The 17,003-nt window shown below is 36.2% G+C and overlaps 1 protein-coding gene across 20 annotated transcripts in view; it reads right to left on the bottom strand.

Annotated features, from left to right (window-relative positions):
• The window catches only part of NEO1 (neogenin 1), a 252,978-nt gene that overhangs the window by 187,036 nt on the left and 48,939 nt on the right, over nt 1-17,003 (bottom strand). For all 20 annotated transcript variants that reach the window (XM_016927160.3, XM_063795256.1, XM_063795258.1 and 17 more), the window contains one exon: nt 719-1,036. In XM_016927160.3, the coding sequence (XP_016782649.1) occupies nt 719-1,036 (318 nt within the window). The remainder of the gene's footprint in view (nt 1-718; nt 1,037-17,003) is intronic.

The raw sequence follows: 17,003 nt of genomic DNA, 5'->3' as shown, positions 1-17,003 counted from the left end.
GAGTAAATACAGGACTTAAAGATAACATTTTTGTATAACATGACCCTTCACAAAAACTATTTCATCTGGTACTCAAGTAAAGAAACACTATCTCAGGAACGCTAGTATCTACTACAAAACAGACATGACTTACTTAGAAACCACATCTTACTCTTCAAGATCCCTACTTTTTCTTACACTTTCCATCATTTTTCAAATAAGGATACTCTGAAAAGGAGGGAAAGTTCCTCTCTTTATAACTTTCTGCTCTCCACCTTAATATACACTCTGTAGATTTTAAAACAATTAATCCAATTGAATGTCATTTCCTTGGTTAAGGCATCAAGGAACCAGGATTCTGACTTTACTGCAAGTTTTACAAAACCATACTAAATGGTTATGCTGGGTAAGATAGAAGTTGGCCGTCAAAGTGATTTAATTTTCCTATACCACTTCCTCTGCCACTTCCAAGTTTAAAAGGAGAAAAGAACTGCTCAGTACTTCTGATAGCAATATTAAGCCATCAGACAAGTGGAAACACGCTACAGTTTATTCTCTACGGCACTGAGCAAGACCTACAGCAAGGTCCCATACACAGAGTATATGCACAATTGATATCTGTTAAATGAGTATATTTGTTGCTACTAATTAAAAGAAAACTCCAAGAGAACAGTGCTTTTATCAAGATGTATGTTATAAATATTTGAAAATGCAAAAAAAAAAATCACTTAAAACTTACCTGCTACTATGAGCTTCGCTGTTCTACTGATAATAGTTCCAAGACTCTCAACAGTGGCCACACACTGATAATAACCTTCATCAGGTTTATTGTGTTTGGAATGCACCACATTGCTGATAAATAAAGATCCATCCGGGAGAAGCTGGCGTCGATCATCTGATACTAAGTTTAAAAAAGTTCCATCTTTTTTCCATTCAATTTTTGGAGAAGGCTCAGAATATGCTGAACAGTTTAATATAACAGAAGAGCCTCTAACTGAGAGTGTATCCACCGGCTCCACCAGAAAATAAAATGGAGTGAACGTTCGAATGCTGGCTCCTACAAAAATAAAGAAAAAGAACAAAGTTAAGCAAATCTCTCTTCTATTATTTGTCAGAAAATGTATTACTAACAAGTCCAAAAATTATTAACTGTTGTTCTTTGAATGTGACACATAAATATAGTCATCTCACTACAAATGTCTAATAAATAAGATTTACTTTCAAGTAGGAAACCAAACTTTGAGCCATTCAGAAGAACATTAGGGGAAAAAAAAAAAAACCTTCTACCTGAGATAAACAAGCCTTGTTAAATGACATGAGTATCTAATAAAAGTTTTATTTCAAACCCTAGAATCAGATTTATAAATACTTTAAGTTACTGCATTCAAAGTGAAATTCTCTGTTGAACATAAAAGAGGCAGAAAATTAAAATGATTCTTAAGAGGTATCTTTTTATGTTTATCAGTTATTTGTATTTTTTTCATAAATTTACTGTACACACACTTTGTCCATTTTCTAGAGAATTTATTCATCCAACTGACTTAAAAAGCAATCTGCTATCATATTTTACAAATATTCTTTTTTCCATTTGACTTTATAATATTTGTTATAAGAATAAATTTTAAGCTACATAAAACTAAACGTTATACTTAGGTCTTTTTTATCCCAAGATCATAAAAAATTTCAGCCTTGCTTTGTTCTATTACTCTTGTGATTTTCTACATTTAATCTTCATCTAGAATTCATTTTAGTGTAAAGAGCATGGAAGGAATTAGCTTACTTTCTCTAAGTCCCTGTCAGTTCTTTGAACATGGGAAGAACAAAATTTAAAGAAAAATATTTGTTATAAACCTTATACTCCCGGCCTGTTGGAAAGCTTTCCAACTTAAAGCTTTATCACTTTTCTTCAAGAAAACTTCTGACCAATTCCCTTGTAAACAACTCAAGTTGTCATCAGCTTTCTTCATGTGAAAAATCAGAGAAACCCAATCCAGCAAATGAAACTAAGACTGTTTTTCGAATATATCTACACACCTCTTTATAATTTATTTGCATTATGAATTTAAGGATGACATAAATTCTATATTATATAATGAACAAACACCTCTAAAGAAATATAAAACACACTGGCAGAGGGAAGGAAATAACATTCAATTGTTTTAAAAGTTTTCCAATACTTCAATGATAAACAAATTCCAATTCTAATCAGACTAATTACACTTTCCCAAACACCACAAGCAGGTATTAGAAAAGAGGTGGCTGGGCACGGTGGCTCACGCCTGTAATCCCAGCACTTTGGGAGGCCAAGGTGGGTGGATCATGAGGTCAGCAGTTCGAGACCAGCCTGGCCAACATGGTGAAACCCCATCTCTACTAAAAATACAAAAATTAGCCGGGCATGGTGGCACATGCCTGTAGTCCCAGCTAGTCAGGAGGCTGAGGCGGGAAAATCACTTGAACCTGGGAGGTGGAGGTTGCAGTGAGCCGAGATTACACCATTGCACTGCAGCCTGGCAACAGCGAGACTCCGTCTCAAAAAAAAAAAAAAAAAAAAAGTGTTTCAGGTCTCTGTGCCCATTTAATGACCATGAAATTTATTTTTCAAGTCTTAAAATTCCTGAAAATAAGCTTAGAAATTTTTAAAAAGTAACCTGCAATTAGTTTCTTATTACTATCAAAATGTTTATGTTGCATTAGTTTACTGGAATCATAGTAGAATAAACACATAAACAAAAAGTATAAAAAGATAGCTAAACTAAGAGAAATTACCTTTATATCTTTACTATGTAACTATTAAATCTCTATTATACCCCCCAAACTTAACTCAGGAACTTAAAAGATAAATGTGTTAAATTGGTGGCTAAAATATACAAATTAAAAATCTGAAATATTGTATTACTGATAATAAAATACATTCTATTTCAAAATTACAACACAATTTTTGCCATTTGAAAAAATACCCCCAAAATTACAATTTAAATGTTTTGCAGTTTAACACTGTCTTGCTTTTTATTTCATTTTTAAAATTGAGCCAGGTTGAACAACAAAAAAAAAGTATATGTGTTTGAAAAAGTAAGAGCGAATTACACTCAAAGGAAAGCTTACAAATGCCTTTCAAAATCAAGGCACTTCAAAGTTTTTACAAAAAGTTACTTAAATATTTCTGTATATCATTTTGTATTTTGTTCTCTCAGTAGGAGGGCAGTGACCTAAGATATCCTCTCTTCACTTAAAACCCCTCAAAGGCTTGCCGTTGCCTTTTACAAAGAAACCTGAAGAAACTCCTTTAGTCGACTGCCACGTCAGTCACCACCTGATCTAGCTTCTGCCTATTTCCAGCTCCCTTGCATTGCTCTCCCAGTCAGTTCCCCACCGCTCCCGCCTCTTCACACAAGCTATTCCCACCACCACTCCTTTTCAGTCAGTTCTCAGTCTTCCTTCAAGCTCAGCTTAAATATCATTTGCTCAGAAATGCTATCTGTCCCAGGTGCCCAGGCAATGTTAGTTTTGCCTGTTCTAAGCAAGCATGGTGTACGCGCTACCTACAGAGCACTCCAAATGTTCTTAATCTTTGAATATTTGTAATAACTTTAAGTTAAAGTAGAGAGGTTCCCAAACTTGCTTGGCTCCTGGTACCCTTATTTTCTCTATAATTTCTTTCAAGAATTCCATAGGTCAAAAGAGATAGCTAACCATTCTATTTCTTTTAACAGTTAGGTTCAAACAAAATGAGTATCTATGTCCCAACAAATTAACACCTTTTTGAAAAAATAATACATGCAAACTGAAAAAAATATATATATATTTCATTTTAAAATAACCACAATTAGTTACTACGGGATGTTTTCACCTATAGGGCCCTGCACAACTTCTAAAACTTACATGCTGTGCAACTAAGTACTGCCACCCACATTTCCTGTTCCACACTGATTTTTGCATAGTACTTGCTTTTTAAAACAGTAGCCACTAAAAGCTCAACTTCACAAAGATATCACAGGTACAAAATGAAGATGGCACAATCAGATGTTGAAACTGTGAACTACCTTGAGCTAGAAGTTCGCATAGTGTCCAACAGATGTGGCCATGTTTCCCTAGAAATTTGAAATGACCCTGGGAGTTGTCTGAGGTTCCTTTGGGTATCCTCAGGGTATAGTTTGGGAACTGCAGGCTTATGATCTATCTTTGTACAGTTTTCATTTGCTATATTCCCAGTACCCACCTAGCATGGTGGATGGTACCAATCTTTAGATTACATAACCAGATAACTTCTAAAAACTTCCAATGGTTAAAGTATTAAGAGACTGCAGGTTCCATTCTAATAATGGCCACTTAGTATCACTCCCTTCCACACTAAGACTTAATAACAAACAGTTTTTGTAAATTCTGATGAGTGTTTACAAAACTATATGGAAGAGCAAAAAAAAAAAAGCCAGTAAGAGCCAAAGTAATTCTGCAAAACAAAGTAAAGGGACTCCACTTGTTAGTTACGAGTATGTATAAAGCTATAGTAACTAAGCCACTGTGGCTCTGGAGCAGAGGATAAAGACACATAACAGGCTATAAAGCCCCCAAACAGAGCTATATATATTTGGAAACTTAATATGTAGTAGAGATGACATTTTAAATCGATTGAGGAAAAGGATGAACTAACTACTCAATAAATGTTACTAGAACAACTGGTTATCCACATGGGAAAAAAATGAGATGCCTACTCACACCATGTAATAACAGTAAAAGCACATGTTTCTATGTACCAGATAATGTTCGAAATATTTTCTACGTAATAACCACTCATTTAAGCTTCACTATCATCTTACAAAACAGGTACAAGAATCAGCCCCATTTTAGAGAGGAAAACAAAGAACATATAAATGTTAAGGACCTTGTCAAAGGTCGAACAGGTAGTAAATCACAGAACCAGGGTCTGTGATCTTATACTACATTATTGTTAGCTATTTGTTCATTATCTGTGATCTTATACTACATTATACTACAATGCCACTCAATACAGATATAAAAATGTATTCCAGGCCTACAAAAAATGCAAGTGATAAAAACCTTAGAAGAAATTTTAGGAAAATACAAGGATAATCCTGGAGTTAGGCAACCTTTTAAATCAAAATAGGAAACTAAAAGCTAGAAAAGAAGACGCATGTTTTACTTTATTGCATTAAAAAAAAACAAACTTTTTATGGCAAAATACCATAACAAAGCAAAAGACAATGGATTGGGGGGAAAATTGTGTCACATATAACAGGTAAAGAATTTAAAAGGTTAAGCTGCTCAATACAAAAATGGGTGAAGCTATGTTCCAACAAAACTTTATTTATACAAATAGGTGGCTGGATGGATTTGATCCATTTATTGCAGTTTGCTGATCCTTGCCTTAGAATATTATCCAGCAAAAAAAATGAGTGGGCTACATTTCAGTTGATGTAGAATCAGTTCTGTGAAAAATGAATAATGCAGATGAGTGTAAATTATATAATTTCATATGTATACGATTATATGGGCATTGAGAAAGGTAGGAAAAATGTACACCAGGTTGTTACTACTGGTTACTGGGAGAGGAAAGATAGGAGAAAGGGAGTAGAAGAAAGATAAAAATCCCCAAGCAGATAAAATAGTTCCATGACAAAAATCATCTTGTATGTATAATCCACTTATAAATAATACATTGGCTGGGTGCTGTGGCTCACCCTTGTAATCCCAGCACTGTGGGGAGCCAAGGCAGGCGGATTGCTTGAGCCCAGGAGTTCAAGACCAGTCTGGGCAACATGTCTAAACCCCATCTCTACCAAAAAAACAAAACAAAACAAGACAAAAATTAGCCAGGAGTGGTGACCTGTACCAGTAGTCCCAGCTACTCGGGAGGCTGAGGTGGGAGGATCACCGGAGCACAGGAGGAAGAGGATGCAGTGAGCCAAGATTACACCACTACACTCCAGTCTGGGTGACTGAGGGAGACCTAGTCTGGGTGACTGAAGGAAACCTTGTCTCTAAATAAATAAATATTATACCTTCATATGTGGCAGGTGTGATGTATGTTCACACTTGTGTAAATAGCTAAAGAAAAACATTTTTTAAATGGTTGCCAAAATAAGGATTATCTCAAGGATTTCACTTAATTTTTTCTTTCACCTTTGGTATTGTCTAAATATTTTACATAAAAATAGTATTACTTAAGCAGAAATATAGCTATCTTCATTCATAAATTCATACACACATATAGTCTGCACAGGAGAGGAACATTATGGAAAGTCTGGGGTACATTTGTATGCTGAGATTAAAAGAGTGTCAAGATACATAAATAATAAAAAATGTACGTTCAAAATATGTAGAGTATGACTCTTCTGATATTAAAATATGTACACATGTACAGACGCTTGTGTGCCCATATTTAAATGCAAATACAAAGGGAAAAGACTAGAATAACAAACACTGAACAGTTAACATTGTTTTCTCCCTGGGGAGAGTAGTGGGTTTGAGCTGCCAAAAGAGAGCAGAGAGTGTACAGGGAGAACACTTTTTACTCCATGTATTTCTGTTCTGCTACTTTTATATATATATATATATATATATATATATATATATATATATATATATGAACAATTGCATACACATTCTTCTTATCTTTTTTTTCAGTAACAAAAATTTTGTTGGTGGTGGTGGAGAACAATCCTTCGCTGGGAACAGGAGATTATTTTCTAAAAGATCTATCATCATTTTCTTTACCCACTTTTTGTTACAATAAAAGGGTTATCAAACACTAACTCCTTAGCTGACTTTGTATAAAAACTGGCTTATACTTCTCCCCAGGGACCTGACTCCCAGCCATTTATATTTGCTTAATTTTGGTTTAGTATGGCCAGAGTCACTGGATTCCATTTTGAAATAGGTTTAATGATCCTATCTAATATCTTCTACATTCCCAAGTCTCTTCAAATTTCTCACGTCTTAATGGAATAGCTCTCACTTCTTGATAGACTATTCCTCACATTCTGATAGAATACTTCACACTTCTTGATAGAATTCCATCTTACAGAAAGAAAATATCCACAGGGAACTTCTTTCTGTTGTAACTCCCAACAACATCAACAAATCATATCCCTCAGTGCATGTCTTAATTGTGTGTGACCAGTAATAATCCTAAACTTTATTGTACCCAGAGTAAAACATTAACATATGGTATTTGAATACTTGCAGAAATAAAATGAAACCTGTCTTATTGCCAAAAGAGGTTCAAAGTTTAGTAGTAGCAGAAACGCAGGGCAGAAGGATAAGTAGCATTTTTATATACCTACAAATGCAAGCATTCTGTATAATGTTCATTGTAAGAAAAGTATCACTTTATTATAATAAGCTAAGACACTACTGTCAAAGGACTTCCTTTTTTTTTTTTTTTTTTTACTACTTGTTAATGTTTCTTTCAACCATCCCATCCCTTCTCGTCAGTCTCCAAATCCTACATTTCATCCATCCTGATTCTTTAGTGTCCACTATCACTATGCGGTTCAGACTATCTTGCTTCAAGTTCTCAACTACCTTAGAAAATTAGAAAATTAAAATAATTTAACATTCAAAGATCTCAACAACATTCATGTTATTAACTAAGAGCAGGCAACACTTAAGAGTTAACAAACATTTTCCACCCTGCTTTGCTACGTAACAGTTAGTGCTCCTGGTTCCAGAGTTCAGTCTCTCTCTGCCCTGCACAGCTGATTTCTCCAAAGACTGATCTACCTCAGACACATCATCTTCCCTATATTTCAACTTTACAGAACCCCTCTCCTGGGGAAAACATGCAATTAATTGTTAATATTATACAGATCATTTTAATTGTCTGATAAACACACATGCTTTTAAAACTTCATGGCATACAAGTATACCATAAAAACACTGGATGTCAATGTCTAATCAAAGCTAGATCTAAAATTCTTGTTCAGGATCATAATGTCCTATAGGGAAATTCTAGGGTGATTCAATTTCTATAGGGTAATGTACCTTGATACACTGTTCTAATTTACAGCCACTACCTTCCCAACCACTCCCCCAAATAAAAAAAAAAATCTAAATTCCTTTATTCCACAAAAATTTATAAGAGTGCTTTCATTTTCTTCAATTTTCAGCCTTGCTCTTCTCCCCCCCATCTTCCTCCCTGCAAAAAGACACTAAAAAAAGCTATGGGACAGTAAAGTCACGCAGACATATTTTTGAATCCTAGCCCTTGTGTGCTAGTTGCTTAATTTCTCTCTGTATCTAAAATTTCCTCCCCCATCAAACAGGAAAAATTATGCCTCCTTTCAAGGAAATTTCTGTGAAGATGAGAGAGAATTTGTATAAAATTCCTCACTGCTTGGCAGATAACACGTCCTCAATAAATAGTTAACTATTCACAGTTCAAAAACCTATAATATCTCCCCCAAAATCGCTAACAATCTAGGACCTTAGTTTTCACAATCACATTTTAGAAATTGTTATGTATAAAATAATATGGACTGTATTTTTACGCATATTTTGACAACTGTTACGTGTAAAATAATATTAAGTGATCTTAAAACCAAGTTTGATCATCTTTCTTCCCTAATCTTTCAAGAACTCCCCAGTACAGCTAAAATAAAACCCAAATTCATTACCATGGCCTGCCTACAGGAGCTGGTTCCTGCCTCTCTCCAACCTAATCTCCTATCACACTTCCTCTCACTTCTCTCAATGGGCTGTGAATAAGCCACATTATTCAGTCTCTTGAACAAGCCATGTCCTTTCTCACGCTGGGGCCTCCGCATGTGCTATCCCCTCTGCCTGGAACACTTGCCCTGCACCCACTCTCTGTCGCATGGCTAGCTTCTTCCTTCATGTTTTAACCAAACTGTCCCTTCTACAGAGGCCTTTTCTAACAACTATTTCTGAAGAGATCCTAGTCCTCTAACCTTCTACGCTATGTGTAATCTTCACAGCAATTACCTGTTTGCTTTTTCCTCTTTTCTAAGGTCTATCTTCCCATGAGCAGGCTAGACTATTAGAGAGTATTAAAATGACCCCTGTCTTGCCATGGCTATTTGCACCTTGGTTTTTGTTGGTTGTTTTGTTTTATCCTTTTTCAGTGTCCTATAGGTAGGAAAGGTGCCTGGGCCAAGATGGAATTAAGTATTAGTGATACTTAATTACTGTGGATAACATCAAATCTCCATTGCTTTTTCTAAGATCAGCCTTAGTCTCCAAAATTTGATCTCAAGATGACTTGAAGTCTGTCCTTTGTAAAAATGTTTTATGTAACTTCTTAAAGTACCATAAATAACTAAAGTTAATATTTTATATAATTTCTTCATGATGTGCAAGAAGACAAGGGGCAATGTGATAACCTGCAAACAGTACCATTAATGTTCTAACCAGTTACTTGGAAATTCTCCAAAACAATTCTCAGGAAAAGTCCATTAATAATAAACAATCTTAGCAATATTTAGCTCATACTTAGCTATACTTTAGCTCAAAAGTGGGGGAAATCTGAACTGGTCATTTTTCATTCTGCTAGATGAGAAAAATATAAGAATGGTTTCACATTAATTACAGAACGTTCATGAAAGCTTTCGGGTTTTGTTGTTGTTGTTTGTCTTTTTGGTACAGACCGGGCCTCACTATGTTGCCCAGGCTGGTCTCAAACTCCTGGTTTCAAGTCATCCTCCCGCCTTAGCCTCCCAAAGTGCTGGGAATGCAGGCATGAGCCACTGCACTCAGCCTAGAAATATCTTATAAGCCACTTTTTAATACTGGTGGCCAGAAGATTCTCCTAAGAGTAAGACCCAATACTGATGCACATTCACCCAATACAGTTGCAAAGTCTTTTAAATTTCTGAAATGAGTATTTTTCAGTTCCACTTTTGCTATACTGATGAAAATATGGCTGCAATAATATAATGTAAAAATTAACTTGGAGGTACAATTCAATCCCCTGAATGATGGCATTGTTTTACACTGTAATATTCAACTACCACCATTTCATTTTAGCAACATCACTGTCTTTAGGAATGCTGATTCAGTGAATGCTTACAAAGGCTTCAACTAACTGATACTTCTTTGTTTAATGATGTTTTATTTTTCTATGATGGGCAATGATACTAGTATTCTAGGTACCAAATGTTATATCACAGTAAACCGTCAAGTTATTTTTAAACAGGACATCTCCTTTGCAAAACTTCATTAAATACTCCCTTCTCTATCTTCTGCAGTTATTATGACCTAATATAAGACTGGATAATCAACAAATCTGGAAGCCATCCTAAATAACTCTGAACTAGATACAACTACACTTCATCAATCTTCGAGATCACCTTAATTTTGTATGTGAATCTGTTTTACCTTACTGCTACAATTACATAGGCTTCTGTGGGAGAGATGTATTTGTATTACAAAGAAAAAGCAACCCAATATATTGTAGCTCTCAATCTTTTGTGGGTTTAAAAAATCATAATGATAAATCTCTTATTTACTCATTGCCATTTGCAGAGGTGCTGGGTTTTCCCATTCATTTCAATAAATTATGGTAACAAGGGGAGAGAATGCTTGAAATTAAAAGTCTCCTAAAAAATCTATTTCATCTTATTGGTTTAGAAAGTGACTACAGAAGAGTTTGTAAAGCAAGGGACTGAGGGTAAAACCAGCAAGATATAAAACAGAAGTCAAGGGATCCAATATCTAGTCCTAACTTCCCTAACAAAATACAAGGACACTTCTAAGACAGAATGGGAATTATTGGACGAAGTCTAAAGGCATAATGATAAGAGTTAACATTTACTAAGCATTTACTATGTGCCAGAGATGGATTCAGTGCTTTTCCTACATTAATTATTTCAATTCCCCATCCCTAGTAGTAAGAACTATTATTATCCCCATTTTACAATGGGAAAACTACACCATAAAGAGAATAAAGAATTTGCCCAAAGTCATGATGCTAGCTGGTGAAGAAGGCAAGATCTGAATCAAGTTAGTCTGGTTCCTTTGTGCCCAAGATTGTAACCACCATATCTGCACTATCCAATAGGGACAGTGATGTGTGACATGTGGTTATTGGTAACTTAATATAGCTCATCTAAATTAAGATTTTAAGTAATATAAAATACACACCAGATTTAGAAGACTTATTGCACACACACAGAATGTAGAATATTCATCAATAATTTTTATACTAATTACATGTTAAAATATTTTGGATATATTCATGTAAATAAAATATATTATTAAAATTAGTTCTACCTGTTTTTTTACTTTTCTAATGTGCTATCTAGAAGATTTCAAATTATGTATTTGGCTTGTACTATATTTCCATTGTACAGCACTGCACTGGCCTATGTTACCCTTCATTAATGTGTTTTAAAATAATCAAGTTCTCTAATTAAAAAATTGTATTATTTCTGGAAAAGGTAAAAGATTAATACGAATCATGACAATAATTGTGAGGAATCAAAGCAAAGCTCTTTCCCAGCTGTCTAATACAACTGGTCTGACATCTAAACAGTAAAAATGGAAGGATTTTTAAGTGACTACCAGTACCTTGTCTTTAGTGCCTAATCAGAAATGTCTATTTAGAAAGGAAACTTTTTAGAAACTTTTCATTAAAAGTTCAGTAATAACTGATTCATTACTGATGAATGCTCAAACCACTGGAAAAAAGAAGTCACACAATTTGAGTGTCATCCACAAATCATTAATTACAAAGGGGGAAATGTACCTTCACAATGGACAGACTTGGCAGATACCATCTTAACTAAATGATCAAATTCATTATTAACAGTAGTGGGACAACCTGGCTTCATAAACATCCTGATGAGATGCAATAAGCAGCATGTGTAGTATTCTTGCCAAAAGTGTCTAACCTAAATCTAAGCATGAAAAAATAATTACACAAATCCAAAATGTGAGACATTCTACAAGACAACTACCCTGGACTCTTCAAGTAAAATAAAGTGAATGTCATAAAAAACAAAGGCAATAAGAAGACTGTCCTACATGAACTAATGAGACTAATGAGAAACAAGCAAATGCAATGAGTGAAACCTTACTGGATCCCGGGCAACAAAAAACATTTGGAGAATATCCAGATGACTTTAAATGCTGAATATATTAGACAGCATTACTGAGTTAATTTTAATTTTCTTAGATGTGATTAATGATATTGTTATTTAGGAAAATGTCCTTATTCCTAGATACTTTTACAATATTAAGACATCAAGAGAAAACACTGCATTGGGTTGCCGTCTAAGCAATTACAATAAACCAGAAACTACACAACACGCAGCAGGCACTCTTAGGCATATAGACTCAAGAAATCCAATGCCCTGCCCAGAAAAGTAATCATTCGCAGAAAAGTAATTCCCCTGGCCCAACTGAAACAGTGGACATTTGTTTGGTTCTTTATCTTTTCTGTTTATCCTTTAAGCAACCCCATATCATCCTAACAAATGCCCTTTGTACTTAAGTTAGTTAATGTTTCTGACGCTTATAATGAAAACACTTCACTGATACTGAGTAGATAAGATTTTTCAAGAAATTTAATAAAATATTTTCATATAGAGTTCAAAATTAATAAAGTGACCACATTTTTCAAGAGGTGCTCTAAATATTCTGCCTATGATACAGTTTGGGTCTGTGTCCCCGCCCAAATCTCATGTTGAATTATAATCTCCAGTGTTGGAGGTGAGGCCTGGTGGCAGGTGACTGGATCATGGGGCGCATTTCCCCTTGCTGTTCTGGTGATACATGAGACCTGGTTGTTTAAAAGTGTGTGGCACCTTCCCCTCCACTCTCTCTCCTACTTCTCCATGTGAAGATGTGCCCTGCTCCACCTTCACCTTCCACCATTATTGTAAGTTTTGTGAGGCCTCCCCAGCCATGCTTCCTTTACAGCCTGCAGGACTGTGAATCAATTACACCTCTTTTCTTCATAAATTACCCAGTCTCAGGTAGTTCCTTATAGCAGTGTGAGAATAGACTAATATAGCTTATTTCAAGTAACTTCATCTGTTGGCTATCAAATCAATATTTTAGCTATTTGATGACAAACTTTTTCTAATTTTAGCATCAATGGCTTGAACTTTATAAAATACAATGAATAAAACATATCCTTTCTTAATATAAAACAATTATACCATAGAACACCTATTATTTTACTTTTCTATTTTCAAAGCTAACCATTACTTCTCACTGCTATTTCTAAAGTATACCTCCACTAGTCCTTGATTATCACAGTTCTGTTCAGGGAAACTACATAAGAAAACAAAAAAACTAAGAATTAGATTTGAAGAGTTTGAACAATAACCTAATTACCACAGAACACTAGGTCCAGAAAGGTATATTACATTTTTAGATAGCTGAACTTAGCTTTCAGTTTAGAAAGCTGAACTTTCAAGAACTTAAGTCAGTAATGTCAGTAACATTCAAGATTTCTGCACTTGAAGGGCTCTTTAAAAATAATAATTTGGCCAGTCGCAGTGGCTCACACCTGTAATCCCAGCACTTTGGGAAGCCAAGGCAAGATGATCGCTTGAGCCTAGGAGTTTGAGACCAGCCTGAGCAAAACAGTGAGACCTCCATCTCTACAAAAAATACATTTAAAAAAATTAACCTGGCACAGTGGCATGTGCCTGTAGTCTCAGCTACTTGGGAGGCTGTGGTGAGAGGATTGCTTGAGCCCAGGAGATCAAAGACATAGTGAGCCATGATCATGCCACTGCGTTCCAGCCTGGACTACAGAGTGAGACCCTATCTCAAAACAATAATAATAATTTACACATTCTTTCAAAAATATTACTAAGGATCTATTCTGTATAAGAATAAAATTATTTTTCTTTTGTTGCTTTTGTTTCTTGCACCCTAACCCATCTCCATCCCCACAATACACTATTAGCTCAATGAGAGCAGGAACCCTGCCTGGTGTAGAGTGGGTGCCACATGCTAAGCACCTAGGTTAAGGGAACAAGACACTTACTATCTGCCCTTAGAGTGCTTATAGTGGAGGACATACACAATGATATGATCACAGCCACAAACACAACCACAGAACAGTGTGATAGGAGCCATGACAGGATATGTAAAGTACATACGTACATGAAGAGAATCTAACCGGCCTAGACAGTCAAGGAGGACATTCCTGCAAAATGACATGAAACCTCAGGAGCCAGCCAGTGAAGAGCAGAAGACACTCTGTCAAAGGAACAGTAGGTGCAAAGGCCTGGAAACAAGCTGGCAGTGGAAGTGGCAAAGTACTCAAAGAAATTCACAACTGGGAAGGCAGTGACCAGATAGTGACGATTTCATACACTAAGCTAATAAGTTTGGAAGTTAAGAAGAGTTGGTAAGGGTCTTGAAGGGCTTTAAGATGGTAAGTAAAGATCACATTTACTTAATATTAAAAGGATCATTCTTACTGCCAAATGGAGATTAGTTTAAAGGGAACAAGATTGGAGATAGGGAAACCAGTTGGGAAGCCACTGTGGTAATCTCAGTTGAAACCTACTGAAGTCCTGTTTAGGAAAGCAGCAATAGTGACAGAAAAAAAAATGGCAGACATGATGAATTTTTAGAGTGGAATCAATAAGTCTTAAGACTGAATAAATGCGAAAGTAAGGTGAGTAAAGGAGGGGAAAGGGTGATGGAGTAGTTGAAGATGAATGACAAGTTTCTAGCTTGGACGATGGCTAAATGGTGGTGCCAGTCACTGAGGAGGAGGACATGATGAAGGAGATCATGTGTCCACAGTAACATGGAGAGTTTAAGGTGCTTATGTGGAGGACATATAATCCTGGAACTCAGGAGAGATTCAGAATGAAGAATACATGTTGAAACTGGAGTTACAGGAAAAGATGAGACAGGCAGAGAAATGTAAAATCTGAAGAAAGCTGGGGACCAAATTCTGTAGAACACCAACATTTAAGAGACAGGCAGAGAAAGAAAAGCCTGAAAAGGCCACAGAGGTCAGAGGACAAGAGAACAGGGCATCCCAAAAGCCAAAGGAATATATCAGAAAGGAAGATGAACTGCTGAGAGTAAAATGCAGCCATTCATTAGATAGAGAGACCCCCACTCATTAGATATACATTGAGAAAGTCACTGATGATCCAGGCAAGAACAGCTCTAATGTAATCCTATAAACAGATGACAGACTACAACACACTAAGGAACAAGACGGAAAGTGAAGAAGGAAAATGTAGACAGTGTTCTCAAATTATAGTGTATATTCTAATTACCTTGCTAAACCTTATTAAATTTTTTTTTTTTTTGAGATGGAATCTTGCTCTATAGCCCAGGCAGGAGTGCAGTGGCGTGATCTCGGCTTACTGCAACCTCCGCCTCCCGGGTTCAAGCGATTCTTCTGCCTCAGCCTCCCGAATAGCTGTGACTACAGGCATGTGCCACCACGCCCAGCTAATTTTTGTATTTTTAGTAGAGATGGGGTTTCACCATATTGGCCAGGCTGGTCTTGAACTCCCGACCTCATGATCCGCCCGCCTTGGCCTCTAAAGTGCTGAGATTACAGGCATGAATCACCGCACCTGGCCTAAAATTCAGATTCTGATTCAGTAGTTCTAGGATGTGGCCTGAGATGTTACATTTCTAATGAGTTATTAGATGACAAAGATGCTATCAGTCCACAAACAATATTTTTGAGTAGCAAGGATAGAGATAACTTTCAAAAAGTTTGGCTGTAAAAGGTAGAGGAGAGATAGGTTGGTAAATAAAGACGACATGAGCTTGGTTTTCTTCTATATTCTCTGCAATAGAGGAGAGACTTGAGCATGTTGAAAAGCTGATGGAAAGAACCAGTAGAAAGACTGAAATAGATAGAGGCAATTACACGGTAAGATGATGCAGGCTTCTGGCCACAATAGAGTATCAAGGATGGGACTCACCCTCCTTGCCTTGGACAACTAAAAACTGGTCAAAATTGATGAGACAATGCTTTTCAGACACTGGACAATAGACAGCACAGGACTATGACCCTTGAGAGAGAGGTAAACAAAGTAAGCCCTAAAATGACACCATCTTACAGCCTGTAGACCATTTCCAGGCCTCAGAACATGGTGGGGGAAACCAAAGAGAGCTTTGCAGTCTCACAGAGTTGAAGAGGCAGAGATCAGGATTGGGGAGGCCAAGGTGGCTGCAATTTGCAGATCAGAGTACAAACAGAAAAGAGCTGCAGAGAGAGAGTGGGAAAGAGAGCGTGTGTGTGCGCACGCGTGCGCGTGAGAGCGCGCGTGCGCGTGAGAGCGCGCGTACTCCAGAATTTGGCAGAAGAATCCCCTTGACTACTAATGTGCACATAAGGGGATTGAAATTGTACAAAGTTTGTTTTCTAAGCACAATGGAATTAAACTACAAATCAATAACAGAAACCTGGAAAATCCTAAGATATTTGGAAATTAAGCAACACACTTATAAACTAACCCACAGATCAAAGAAGAAATCACATGAGAAATTACAAAATATTTTGAATTTAATGAAAATGAAAATACAGCATATCTAATGTGGACAATGCAACTAAAGTAACGCTTAGAGGGAAAGTTAAAGCATTAAAATGCTTACATGAGAAAAGATGTGTAGAAGGATTAATTTTGGATTGAAGGAAGGCTGCCTCTCTTGTAACAAGAAAGAAGAATGAACATATGAGTAGGCCTGGTGGTAGTTAAGTTACAGGAATCATTAATAGCTTGAATAGCCTCTAAAATATGAGATGAGTTCATCTGCTGATGATGAGAGAAGGCTGGTGGTGTTGGGAAGGACCAGAATTTGCAGGTAGTGTAAAACATCTGAAATAGCTGTGGCAAGAATGGAAGAGAGCACTAAAGAGGGAAAACAGGATTACTGGGCTACCCTGAGAGCCCAGCTGACGTTGGTAACTGTATTTAAAGAAGTTCAAATAGGAGAATGTGATTTTATAAAGTAGAAAAGGAAGGAAAGTAAACATTTGAAATTAAACTTTTCTAGGCAGATGAGTTGAAAGTGACAATGAAGAGGGTTCAAGATATCGAAGT

This window comes from Pan troglodytes, chromosome 16, assembly GCF_028858775.2.
Source record: "Pan troglodytes isolate AG18354 chromosome 16, NHGRI_mPanTro3-v2.0_pri, whole genome shotgun sequence".
NCBI lineage: Eukaryota > Metazoa > Chordata > Mammalia > Primates > Hominidae > Pan > Pan troglodytes.
This window is presented reverse-complemented; position numbering and strand designations above follow the sequence as displayed.